The following is a 14,014-nucleotide window of genomic DNA, read 5'->3' as shown; positions in this document are numbered from 1 at the left end:
TACTCTCTCTTAATTCTTTATTAATTAAAAAATATATATGGAGATATACCTATCTCATAGAACTGGAAGGGACCCTGAAAGGTCATCGAGTCCAGCCCCCTGCCTTCACTAGCAAGTACTGATTTTGCCCCAGATCCCTTCAAGGATTGAACTCACAACCCTGGGTTTAGTAGGCCAGTGCTCAAACCACTGAGCTATCCCTCCCCCCCATATGAGTTATATCAGCTGTTCTGTTGTTTTGCCCAGGATCAATGTCAGGCTGACAGTCCTATAATTTCCTGAGTTGTCGGGTCCACCCTTTTAAAATATTGGCACAACATTAGTTTTTTCTAGTCTTCTGGAAAAAGTGTTCCAAGGGTTATTGAAAATAAATATGCTGACTCTAAGGGTACGTCTATACTTACCCGCTGGTTCGGCGGCAAGCAATCGATCTTCTGGGATCGATTTATCACGTCTTGTCTAGACGCGATAAATCGATCCCGGAAGTGCTCGCCGTCGACGCCGGTAATCCTGCTCCGCGAGAGGAGTAGGCGGAGTCGACGGGGGAGCCTGCCTGCCGCGTGTGGACCCGCGATAAGTACCGTTAAGTTCGAACTAAGATACTTCGACTTCAGCTACGTTATTCACGTAGCTGAAGCTGCGTATCTTAGTTCGAACTGGGGGCTTAGTGTGGACCAGCCCTAAGGCTACCATCTCCTAATCATCCTATTTACATTTGGAACTAATTTTGGAATGTGAATACCAGGTGCCCAAGATTATTTCCGCCGATGTAGCACCCTTTGAACAAAGTTATTGAGAGGTGAATGCTCATGATTTATGAAGCATGAGCCCTGTTGTATTATCTAGAAGTATTTCTGTCTATCAAAGACAAATAATAAGCATATACTGTTAGGTTACCCTACTGTATCTGCATGTTCAAGACTGTCTACTATAAAATATTCATTACCTCTGCTGGAACAATATACCTGTGTTGAAATCAGACCAGATAGTTGCTATTTAAATCCCTCAAATAAAAGATTCTTGATCCATGGTGTAGTTCTTGTAGGTGCTAATATGTTATGGTGGTTTTTTGCTTCATTTACCTTTTTTCTTTCAGGTGCATTTTGTGCTCATGAAGTTTTCTCTGGAGCTCCTTTGAAGAAGCTGGAAGCCAGAACAGCACACTTGGACTCCATGGTAACACAGCACATACAAAAGGTATGAAGAATCTTGAGCTACCCAAAGCTGTTATCTTTGCTATTTTATATATTTTTGTTATACAAATTTTCTTTGTGGGTAAAATGTTCAGTATATGGAGCAAGATCTGTCGCACAGGCTGGCCTTTACAAAGGTGTCAAGGACCAGCCTACTGTGATAGATTCCTGTAAGGGAGAATGAGCCAATTCAGATCTACCTGGAAGTAATTAAATCTGTAGGTGGCTGGTTGGGTAATAAGCCTGCTAAAGGATTACCAGGGCTCAGCTGAGGTGGTTCCTAGAGACAGGAAGCTCCTGAGCAGAAGTACTCCCACAAGAGCTAAGCAGGAGAGCTCACCAGAGCAGGGGCCTGGAAGGTGTGCTGTGGGGGACGGAGAACTCCTGAACGGTGGCAGGAAGCCCAGCCTGTTAGGAGCTATATGCTGAGCTGCAGAGGACAGATCTCCACAGACCTCTGGCACCAGCAAAAGATTCTCCTCACATAACTGGCAAGAGGCCTGACTCCAGGGAAGGTACTGAGCCAAGAGAACCCTGTTGGAGGGGAGTAGCGGCCCCTGGTTGGAACAGATAATCTAAGACTGACTCTGTTGCCCAACTAGGATGCTGAGGTGAAGGTTTTCTTGTATTTTCATTAGGCCTTCAGAAGGGGCCTTGTTCACTATGTAAAGCCTTGTTTAACTTATTGATGATGTATGGGAAAACTGAGGCTTGGTCCACTGGGGGTGCTATAGGGCAGGTACACCCTGTGACATCCTCCATCTGGCTAATCAGTGCTGTCCAAGTCTGGAGAGGAAATAAAGGTGGCTTTAAGCCAACTTTATGTTCCTCCAATCCTGGGGCAAGCTGGTGTCTGGTACTGTCCCTGGTTCATGTCCTGTCTTGATGTTTACACTTTTCAGATATTTTGTCATGCCTTCTACCTTTTGTTGTTGCTTGTCTAAACTATGCAGATCTCACTCTTTTAGTCTTTCCTCATAAATTGATTCTTCCATCCCCCAATAATTTTTATTGCTCTTTTCTGAACTCCCACAAATATTTCAATATCTTTCCTGTAATGAGACACATTGAATGCAGTATTTTAGGTGTGATCTCACCAGAGTCCTAGAAAGAAAGCAGAACTATTATGTTGATGCTTCATAATGTGTGATGGTTTTTTATATGCAATTCAAACTACATTCATTGTTTTTTTACAACTATATCACTTTGATAAACTCATGTCTGATTTGCTGTCCGCTACAGCCATAAAACTGCTTAAAAGAGTAAAAAACATGCCTTAATGGATAGACTTAAGGAGCTCATTTAGCTTAACAAAGAGAATGTTAAAGGGTGGTCTCTGTCTCTCCCTCTCTCCCCCGCCGCAGCAGCTCCCGAGCTGGGGCTGGGAAGGAGGACTGTCTCTCCCCGGCAGCCACAGCCCTGGAGCTGGGGAAAGTCATCTCTTTCTCTGGCTGCCGCAGCCCTGCACATCCCAAATTCACCCCACCCGCTCTTCTCACCCACTGCCCCCTACCACCTATTCCCTCCAAGGCCACCACCTCACCTTACATGTGTGTCTTCTCCAGGTCCAGGCACCTAATTAGTGAAGCCACACCTTCACAGCTCCACTAATTAGGTGGGTGGCCTGTCAATGTCTTGTGTGCGGCCGTCCAGGCGCGCACCTTAGAGGGAACTATCTGTGGACCACCTGAATGGAGCTCGGTCCGCAGACCACAGGTTGAGAACCTCTGATGTAGATCATTTTACTGTCAAGAACTTAGTTTTCATATGTTGAGTGGTTATGCTTCTGATAGGTTATGCCCCTTAGGAAGCCACCTGATGTGCTGAGATACCACTGAGTCTACCTGTTCTGCCAGTTTGGGCCCCCTTTAACCTGTCTTGCTGAGCCAGGCAATTAAAGCCTCCTCTAACCCACACACAGGCAGGGCCACACCCAGCTGCAGATCACTCTGGGAAGACTCAGTTTAAGGGACTTGCTCCAACACTCTGATGCTCACTCCTTTTAAGGGATACAACCCAAAGCTTTTATGAAATTCGCCCCCTCCCTCAATGTAGAGAGAGGTGTGCACACTTCTTGCCCCCCCCCAGTTAGAAATTACAGAAACTGGGTTCAATAATAAACAAAATAAATTTTATTAACTATAAGAGACAGATTTTAAGTGGTAAAAGGGGTAACAAACAGAACAAAGCAGATTACTGACCAAACGAAATCAAACATGCAAACTAAGCTAGTTTCACTAAAGAAATTGGTTACAAATAGTATTTCTCACCCTAGATGTTGTTGCAGGCAGGTTGCAAAGTTTCTGTGGTTCAGAGTTCCAGTTACATTCCTTTTCAGACTGGACCGCTGTCTCAGTCTGGACTCCCCCTTTGCCTTCCCTTCAGGTGGCGTTTGCAGTCTTTCTTCTTGGGCAGACAGCCATGGAGAGGAGTCCAGTTTGCCTTCCTCCCCACCTTTAAATAGGATTTACTTAAGGCAGGATTCCTTTGTTTCCCAAACTTGATCCCCCTTCCCTTACAGTGGAAAGTTATAAGAAGTCCCAGGTAATGTTTTAGTATCAGGTTACAAGACCACCTGACTCTGTAGTATCACAGTGTCCATGAGTCAGTGGCAGTATGGAGTGTCCACAGGAAAGCCAAGCTTTTCACAGTCCATTGTCCTCGCTGATGGGCCATCCACCCTGTCTGGCTTTTCCATTGTTGTACCTGAAGTGTTAGCAGTTGGCGTCACCCAAAGTAGCATAGTTGAAATACAGATACATAGTCAATATTCCTAACTTCAGATACAGAAATGATACAGGCATACAAATTGGATAATCATATTCAGTAAATCATAACCTTTCCAATGATCTCTCGCATGAGCCATCTTGCATAACGTATATCTCAGTTATGTCATATTCATATCATAAGCATATTTTCATAAAGAATATGGAATGACACATCACAATGCTGTACTTCTATATAACATGTTTTCCAGTTGTGAGCATGAATGGGGGGTCAATTTTATGGATTTGCTAAGTTGCCAGTTAGATTTTAAAGCTGAAATCTAACAGACTAGACTTGCCAATTTGATAAGTGTTTATGGTCACTATTGTGATGGAATTTAATCAGGATAACCCATTTTTATTGAGTTCAGGGAGAATTAGGGTATGTCTTAACTACCAATGTTAGTTGCTGGCGCTGGTGCCGCAATGTAGTCGCGGCACCAGCGCCAGCTGTGGGAGAGAGCTCTCCCAGCGCTGTAAAAATAACCCACCCCCACGAGGGGAATAGCTCCCAGCGCTGGTGCACTGTCTATACTGCCACTTTACAGCGCTGAAACGTGCATCGCTCAAGGGGGTGTTTTTCACACCCCTGAGCGAGAAAGTTTCAGCACTGTAAAGTGGCAGTGTAGACAAGGCCTTAGCTTATTAATTTTAACTCTAGGTTCTTTTCAGGTCAATTTTTACCTTGGACAGTATTTCTTAAATCAGGACACCTAGTGTTTTTAATCAACACTTTATTCATTCATCCAAAAACACATAAGTATATACACAGTCTATAGGTCAAGGTTACATACATCAAATTTTCTAGGTATGTACTGAACACACAAATGCAGTCTCTCAAGCAATTGTCAAAGGGTAAGTTTGAGGCTCAGCAGTTATACGATATATCAATACAAATGATCAAGATTCTTATTACATTTTCTTATGCTCATCAATCATCACTTCTTTAATACCGCTAACACATTTCTTATTCCAACGAGTAAGGATGTTTTATTTTAAAGACTCTTTTAAGAGTGAGGTCCCTGTTATTTGAATAGTTTGGTATGGAAAAGTCAAGTTTAAAATGTCAAAAGCAATTACGGAAAGTTGTTATTTAAATCTCTCTTAGGCCGCTTTGCTTGGGCTTACAAAGGAGAGCACGCATGTAGCATTAATTAGATAAAATCCAAAACATGAGGTCTCACTAAAGAGTGTGGACTCAACAAGAGAACTTTCAGTTATTTATATTCAAGAACAGAAAGAGAAATACAATCTTTGAAATGAAATCGTATAGTTTCTTCTTTGTCCTGTTAACCCTGGAACTGGGTCTTTTCCACACAGCTGGTCCAAGTGTTGGTAGCACTTCTGGATTCTGCAGCTTCTATATAAATTCATTCAGCTCTAGGGTCCACATGAGGGCAATCTTCTTATTTTCTATTGGGTACTGATTTTCAGGGCACTCTGATTTCAGCTTAGTTTATCTGCTGCTTCCATTGTTATCCAATAGATGGCAATAGTGTATAAGAAATTTCTTCCATGTTTCTCTGAGTTGGAGGGTTTTCATGTTTGATCAGTTTCAAAAATTGCACGTCAGGATTAGCACACATTATTCATGGAATTCCACCCCTCTCCCATTTTTAAGCAATTTCTCTTAATATTTCAAAGTTATACTCTGGTTATGTGATTATATCTTTCAATATCTTGCATGGATTCTTAAAAATCCCCAATGATGGAGATTCCACAACCTCCCTAGGCAATTTATTCCAGTTCTTAACCACTCTGATAGTTAGGAAGTTTTTCCTAATGTGCAACCTAAACTGCCCTTGCTGCAATTTAAGTCCATTGTTTCTTGTCCTATCTTCAGAGGTTAAGAAGAGCAATTTTTCTCCCTCCTCCTTGTAACAAGCTTTTATATACTTGAAAACTGTTATCATGTCCCCTCTCAGTCTTCTCTTCTCTAGACTGCACAAACCCAATTTTTTCAATCTTCCCTCATAGGTCACGTTTTCTAGACCTTTAATCATTTTTGTTGCTCTTCTCTGGTCTCTCTCCAATTTGTCCACGTCCTTCCTGAAATGTGGCACCCAGAACTGGACACAGTATTCCAGTTGAGACCTAATCAGCGCAGAGTAGAGTGGAAGAATTACTTCTCGTGTCTTGCTCACAATACTTCTGCTAATACATTCCAGAATGATGTTTGTTTTTTCGGCAACAGTGTTACACTCATATTTAGCTTGTGGTCCACTATGACCCCCAGATCCCTTTCCGCATTACTCCTTCCTAGGCAGTCATTTCCCATGTATGTGTGCAACCAATTGTTCCTTCCTAAATGGAGTACTTTGCATTTGTCCTTACTGAATTTCATCCTATTTACTTCAGATCATTTCTCCAGTTTGTCCAGATCATTTTGAATTTTAATCCTATCCTCCAAATCTCTTGCAACCCCTCCTAGCTTGGTATCATCTGTAAACTTTATAAGTGTACTCACTATGCCATTATCTAAATCATTTATGAAGATATTGAACAGAATCAGACCCAGAACTTATCCCTGCGGGACCCCACTCTTTATGTCCTTCCAGCATGACTGTAAACCACTGATAACTACTCTCTGGGAATGGTTTTCTAACCAGTTTTGCACCCACCTTATAGTAGCTCCTCCATCTAGGTTGCATTTTCCTAGTTTGTTTATGAGAAGGTCATGCAAGACAGTATCAAAAGCTTTACTAAAGTCAAGATATACCACGTCTACCGCTTCCCCACTATCCACAAGGCTTGTTACCCTGTCAAAGAAAGCTATCAGGTTGGTTTGACACGATTTGTTCTTGACAAATCCATGCTGACTGTTCCTTATCACCTTATTATCTTCTAGATGTTTGCAAATTGATTGCTTAATTATTTGCTTCACCATTTACCTTGTGCATGTTGGTTCTATCACTAGGCCTTTTATACCAAGCCTCATGTCTCTGGCTCACTCCCTCTCTACTACAATGAGCACTAAGTTTGTGTTCTTCGTTTTCTGGTTGCCTCGGTTGACACACCTGGGGACTGAATGTAGAAGTACTGAGCTCTCACAACTGCAACTGAAGTCAATGGAAGCTGTGAGTGCTCAGCACCTCCAGCAGTAAGACAGTGTTCTGGAGGAATGAGAACAGAGGGACAGAGTTCTAGACCTGACTCTGCCAGTTATTCACTATGTGGTCTCATGTCAAGTCTTTGACTGAGTTTCTCCATGTGTAAAATGGGGATAATACTGTTCTTCTATCTCAGCATTTATTGTGGAGATAGATTAATGAATATTTGTGAGGCACTCAAGTACTATGCTCTGGAAAAGAGCATGGTGAAATAAATCTGTATTAATTGAGACATTGGATAACATGCAGTAAATAAGGCAATGGACATTAATTGAATAATGGGAATAAAAATACTGCTGCCTCATTCCTTGAGCACCGGCCATCCTCTGTTCTGAATAAGACAAATGCTGTGGAAAAAATAGTAAGTGGTCATTTAATTAAAGACTGTGTCAAAATACACATGTCCTATGGGGCAGAATTAAGATTGCATGGACAATCTAAATTTTTCCATTTCCTAACTTTCAAGTGCCTGACTTTGCACCTTAAATAATATTCTTTTAACATAGATTTTTAGTATGTATATATAGGCAGTGGTGGTAGTTAAGGTTGCCTAATACTTTCCATTATAAGAACCTGTGTTCAGTTTGTTATAACTGCCTAGCTTTAGCCAATTGGACTGAATTTTTCCTTGTCAGGTGTCTGGGAAAGTTTCAGTAAAAAACTGTTGAGGCATTTCCATGTATGAGTTGTCAAGGAGTCCAGCTCCTGAGCAAGCCCCACATGCCCAGAAACAACTCACCAACTGGTATCCTCTTGTGGCTGGGTGTGGTGGTTGTGTCGGAGAATAACAGCGTTCTCACTCTTTGTTTGGTACAGCAAAGTCAGATACTTTATTCTCTTTAACAGCTGTGTAAAGGAAGAGAGTGCACTAGGACACAGGGTCTCCCCCTCCTAGGCAGGTCTCTTCACAGGTAAACAATTACAGCAAGCATTTATACCTTTTGTTACAGACAATAATAAGCAACAGCTGCATTTTGTTTATACATTGGTCATTCTGATATCTTGTTTTTCTCAGTTATGTAGACTCTTAGTCTACATTCCATATTGTCTGCACATTATCTACACAAGGTCGCAACAACTTCTCACACAGTTCTTTCCTACTCGCCTCACATTCCTCGCTTCTACAAATCTCGCGTTATTAGGGTTACAGTTAGCCTGACTCTTGCTAACAAACTGTCATGCATTGCAATCCCCTTCCTGTCAGTTCTTTCTCTGCTTCCACAGTTGCTTGCCCTTTCCTTTGGTTACCACCTCCAGTGGGTGGCCTCTCTCTGGGTCTTCTGTGGCATAGCCATCTGGCCAGGTCACATAAATGTTCAGTTCCCTTCAGGGGTACTCAAAGTCCCCAAATAAACACTCCCTTCAACGATAGTCCCACATTAACACAAGCAAAAAGACTTTTGCCCCTCCTAGGCTTAACTCACAGTTCTCTGTTCCTTTTAGGGAACGCTGGACCCTAGTACTGCTTCCCTAGAGCCTGGGTAAGTCAGGCAGTTATTTGCTCTTTCCTTAAGCAAGGAGTCCCCAGCTTTCCTGGAGCAGGGTGTCCTTTAGCCTGCCATGGGGCCTTAGTCAGCTGCTCCCTCAGCTGGCCCCACTCAGAAGGTTTGGCAGGCTTCAGGATAGGCGAGGCTGAGCAGGATATTTCCTACAGTTACTCCTCCAAGCAGTTAAGAACTGCTGTGGCACCCAGCACCATAACTGAGAACAGAGAGACTCTCTCTCCTGTGCTCTCAATGCTTCTCGTGCTGGTGCCTGGGCAGCATGAGAAGGAAGCAGCCTGAGTTGTTCAAATACAGTGGTATGGAGAAGAGGACTGGAAGGATGTGGAGGGTGCAGGCTGAAGGGACAGAGGTAGCGGAGTAGGATAGGAACAGTTTATGCAGGGATAGGACCAAAAGGGAAAGTGGACAGAATGCAACATGGCAGATTGGAACTGAGTAGAGGCAAAAGGGTCTGTACCTTCCACTGTACCTTGCAGTTACTATATCTGGCAAATTGTGTATCTCCTCCCCTGCTAATGGCTGGTCCACACACAGAATAATTGTTTATTATAGCTGTAAATTACTGTGTTAACTCCAGTCCTACTGATGTCCCATGTAGAGCTCAGTATGGTTCCATATGAATGAATTTCTATTTATTTTGTCAGTTTTGTTTTTTTAAAAACTGAGCAAATTGCAAACAACCTTAATTTGCCTCCCTTGTGTATATGTATTATGAAGCAGTCTTTAGTTATATGATCACATACTATTTTTCCTCATGACCCCTGTCTTCTCCAGTGCACAGGATCGAATGTAGTCAGAGAATGAATCAGATGTGGCAAAAGTACACTTTGAATGGCAGGGCAGAGAGATGGAAGTGGGAACAGAGTGGGTGCTCTGCATGGGGAATGAGGGGAGTGACTGACACTTGGCCGGGGTCAGGGGAACTGGTTCCAGGCTGGGAAGGGGGGTCCTTGCAGTTCATGTTTCTCTCATTAGCGACAGAATGTAGCTGCTCCCAGCCCCGGCCTGCCACCCCAGTTCCTATCTGCTCCCCTGGCTTGATCATGGGCACCATGGTGCCCCTCTGGGTCCTACTCTTGTCTTCACCTCCCCATGCATGCATACAGTTTACAGAGCAAATCACATAAGCCAAACTTTTCACAGGTGGCAGCTGTTTATTCCTTATTTGCTGAGTGCATATCTTGAGACACCTGGGTCCTGATTTGCAGAAATGCTGAATATTCACATCAGTAAATTAAGTAAATGGGAGCTGTGCTTTAAACATATAAAGCATTATTAAAAGGCTAAGTACTCTGAATAATCTGGTTCTAGGCGCATCAACTTTGGCACTCAACATTAGTGGACATTTGACAATTTTAGTTTTAATCTCTCTGTGACTTAACTCTCCATCTGTAAAAACGGGGCTAATAGTACCACCTTACCAAATAGGGGTGTTGTAAAAATTAATGTTTGTGAAGAATTTAAATACTCCAGGGATGAGTGTCATTAAAAAGCCTATGATGAAATTAATAATTCTGTATTCAGTGCAGGGTTCAAATGATGTGCAGTATATAAAGCTTGAGGCCTCACATTGAATGGTGAGGATAAAATAAATAGTGAATAGCTACCCATTTAGTTAGCCTGATCCATCCAGTCCACTGAATGAGACAGATCCAGTTTTTTAAAAGATTCCAAGGCCTGAAGGAACCATTGTGATCATCTAGTCTGGCCTCCGTCATAATGCAACCCATAGAACTTCAACAAAATAATGCCTTTTGAATTGCATAGCTTTAAAAAAATTCAATCTTGATTTAAAAATTCCCATTGATGGAGAAGCCACCACAACTCTTGGTGAATTGTTCCAGTGGTTAATTACTCTGTTAAAATGTATGCATTATGTCCAGTCTGAATAGGTCTAGCTTCAACTTCCAGCTACTGGATTTTGTTATATCTTTGTCTGCTCATTATCAAATATTTAGTCCTCATGTGCAGGTACTTTATAGACTGATTTAAATCACCCCTTAACCTTCTCTTTGATAAGCTATAATAGTTTGAGCTCCTTGAGTCTATTGTTATAAGGCATGTTTTCTAATCTTTTAATCATTCTCATGGCTCTTCTCTGAGCCCTCCAATTTATCAACGTTCTTCTTGAATTGTGGATATCAGAACTGGACACAGTACTGTAACAGCAATCGCACCAGTGCCAAATACAGAGGTAAAACAACCTCTATACTCCTACTCGAGATTCTCCTGTTTATGCATCCAACGATCACATTAGTCCCTTTGGCCACAGTGTTCCACTGGGAGTTCATGTTCAGCTGGTTCTCCACCACGACTCCCAAATCTTTTTCAGAGCCACTGCTTCCCAGGATAGAGTCACCCATTTTGTAAGTATGACCCACATTCTTTGTTCCTTTGCTTGTGCCCAGATTACCAACTGATCTAGGTCTGTATCAGTGGCCTGTCTTCTTCATTATTTATCACTACCCCAATTTTTTTGTCATCTTCAGGGGAAAAAAATAAAGTGAACTTGTAATTAAAGATTCTCATAATGAATGTGCACAGGTGAGCCAAATTAAGGTTGCACAGGTCAACTTAATTCTGGAATTTTCTAACTTTTGAGTGCTTGACTTTGCAACATTAATTTTTAACATTTTTTGGTATGTGATATATTACATCCAAGAATATGACTTTTTTTGTACTGGGGTGTTGCACAAAGAGCTTGCATTTAATTTACTGCCTACTGTGAATTCTCATTCTCAAGATCTTTCTCAGGCTTACTGCTCTCCAGTTTATAATTGTGCTTTTTCTTTCCTCCTCCTAGATGTCTGGTATTACATTTACTAGTAATGAATTCCATGTTAGTGTATGAAGACCACTGTTCTAATCTTTTCAGATGGTGATTTGGGCCCTGGCTGAATTTATACCGTAGTCTACATTGCTAATGGAAATACTAAAAATGGGCTCCAGTATCGGCTCCAGTTGAAAGTGTTACCATTCAACTATTTTGTTTTGTTGTTGTTGGTTTTGGCTTTTGGGGGGGGGAACAACCAACTTCTAAATAAAATAGTTTGTATCCTACCCTTATCCTTAAATTAAAGGAACTTTTATGCTGTCTCTTTCCCTTTCAGGGTTCAGTGATTAAAGGGCTTCAAGAAGAAATTGTAGATCTCAGACAACAATTATCAGGGGTGGGGTCAGGCGATGGCCCCCACCAGTGTATGAATTGCTCTGCACAGGAGATGCAGAGTAAACTGAAGGAAGCAGTGAGAAAGATCTCTATTCTGAGCCAAGAAAAGCAGCAACTAATTGAAATGGGAAACAGACTTCGAGCAGAACTTGGTGTAGTATCAAAGGAAGGTAAATTCATTCTATATAAGGCTTTTGTTCCTGATGGGAGAGTAAATCACACTGATTTGAGATGTAGAGAGCTAGATGGGCTTGTCTACACTTACCAGGGGATCAATGAGTGGCAATTGATGCATCACTGGTCAATTTAGCGGGTCTAGTGAAGACCCACTAAATTGATGCAGATCGCTCTCCCATTGACTCCATTGGATCGAGAAGAGTAGGGGGAGTCAATAGGAGAGTGTCTTCCGTCGACATTGCATAGTGTGGATCCCATGGTAAGTAGATCTAAACTATGTCGATTTGAGTTACGCTATTCATGTAGCTCAAATTGCATAGCTTAGATCGAATTTCCCCTGTAGTGTAGACAAGGCCTAATGTGAAAGTAAAGTGCGGGGAGCAGGCTGATCCTTGAGACAGTGCATTTCTGTTCCTAATGTGAGAATTAGGTGCTAGTGCAGGGGTGGGCAAACTTTTTGGCCCAAGGGCCACATCTGGGAATAGAAATTGTATGGCGGACCATGAATGCTCAGAAAATTGGGGTTGGGGTGTGGGGCTCTAGTTGGGGGTGCGGGCTCCAGGGTGGGGCCAGAAATTAGGAGTTCAGGGTGAGGGAGGGGGCCCTGGGCTGGGTTGGGGGAGTGGGGTGCAGTGGGGGGAGTGAGGACTCTGGCTGGGGGATGCAGGCTCTGGGGTGGGGCTGGGGATGAGGGGTTTGGGGTGCAGGAGGGTACTCCAGGCTGGGATCGAGGGGTTTGGAGTGTGGGAGGGGGATCAGAGCTGGGGCAGGGGGTTGGGGCATGGGGGGAGTCTCAAGAGTGCAGGCTCCGAGCAGCGCTTACCTCAAGCAGCTCCCGGAAGCAGCGTCATGTCCCTTCTCCGGCTCTTATGTGGAGGCACAGCCAGGCAGCTCTGCATGCTGCCCTGTCTGCAGGCACCATTCCTGCAGCTCCCATTGGAGCACCGGAGGGGACCATTGGAGCGCATAGGAGCCAGAGGGGGGCCATGCTGTGGCTTCCGGGAGCTGCGTGGAGCAGCCCCCGACCCTACTCCCTGGCTGGAGTGCCAGAGCGGGGCCATGCCACGGCTTCCAGGAGCCGTGTGGTGTGGCCCTTGACCCTGCACTCCGGCTGGAGCACCGGAGCTGGGCAAGCCCCAGACCCCACTCCCCAGCGGGAGCTCGCAGGCCGGCTTAAAAGGGCTTACAGCCAGATCTGGCCCACAGGCCGTAGTTTGCCCACTCCTGTGCTAGTGGTTGAGAGCAAGTTTGTCCCTAATGCAGAAGGTGCTGGGCTAAAACATGACACAGAGTTTGCCAGTCAGTAACTCTTGGATATGAAGATATTCAGTAAAGAACAACCTAGTGCTAAAGTGTCAGTGTGGACTTTGTATAAGAGTGAAAATTTGGTTCTGTATTTATAAAGAGGTTATTCGTCTCATGGAATCATTGTTTGATCCTCATGGAAGAGGAGAAGAAAGCAGAATAACTTTATCATCAAATAAACTTAAGATGAATTTTGAGGTCATGTGAGAGAATTTCATTGTAGAATTAAAATCTCTACAATGAAAATCTCTCACTAGTAAAAGGATTGAAAAAAATCACTAGTAGGAAAAGACATTTCTAGGCCAATTCTGACACAGCTTTGTATCCCTATGCAATGAGAGGCTGCCATGTTCTGTAACTCATTTATGACTGCTGTAAGCACCTAAATGAAGGGGAAATATTTTTTTTAGTTAAGAGTGACAATATAGAAAATTCCCTCTTCATAATTTATTTTCTCTCCTTTTTAGGACTTCAGCATTACATTAGCTCTAAACAGTGCCCTGTTCATACTGTTTATGGTGCTCTGTATCCTAAAGAGCTTGCCAATGAAGCACAGCATCGATTCTCAGCTTTAGAGCGTCTACAGTACCAGCTTACAACACAGGTAATGATGTATCCTCCATAAAACTAGGTTTTTGACCAGATTATTGAGACATTGTGCTAAACCCATATTTTCAGTTGCTTATAACTTTCCCCAGAATCTTCTTGGATTGAAATATCTCATGCTAGATCTCAGCCCAGAAGCCTTTTTGGACCATTTGTGATAACTACATTTGGCTGACTTTGAGTT

The 14,014-nt window shown here is 43.0% G+C and overlaps 1 protein-coding gene across 1 annotated transcript in view; it reads left to right on the top strand.

The window, feature by feature from the left end:
* The window catches only part of CCDC57 (coiled-coil domain containing 57), a 125,738-nt gene that overhangs the window by 71,132 nt on the left and 40,592 nt on the right, over window positions 1-14,014 (top strand). Inside the window, exons 13-15 of the mRNA XM_065415831.1 lie at window positions 1,097-1,197; window positions 11,684-11,912; window positions 13,692-13,828. Coding sequence (XP_065271903.1) covers window positions 1,097-1,197; window positions 11,684-11,912; window positions 13,692-13,828 — 467 coding nt within the window. The remainder of the gene's footprint in view (window positions 1-1,096; window positions 1,198-11,683; window positions 11,913-13,691; window positions 13,829-14,014) is intronic.

The sequence above is a fragment of the Emys orbicularis genome, chromosome 13, assembly GCF_028017835.1.
Source record: "Emys orbicularis isolate rEmyOrb1 chromosome 13, rEmyOrb1.hap1, whole genome shotgun sequence".
In the NCBI taxonomy this organism is placed as follows: Eukaryota; Metazoa; Chordata; order Testudines; family Emydidae; genus Emys; species Emys orbicularis.
The sequence above is the reverse complement of the archived record's forward strand: the minus strand, read 5'-3'. Positions and strand labels throughout refer to the sequence as shown.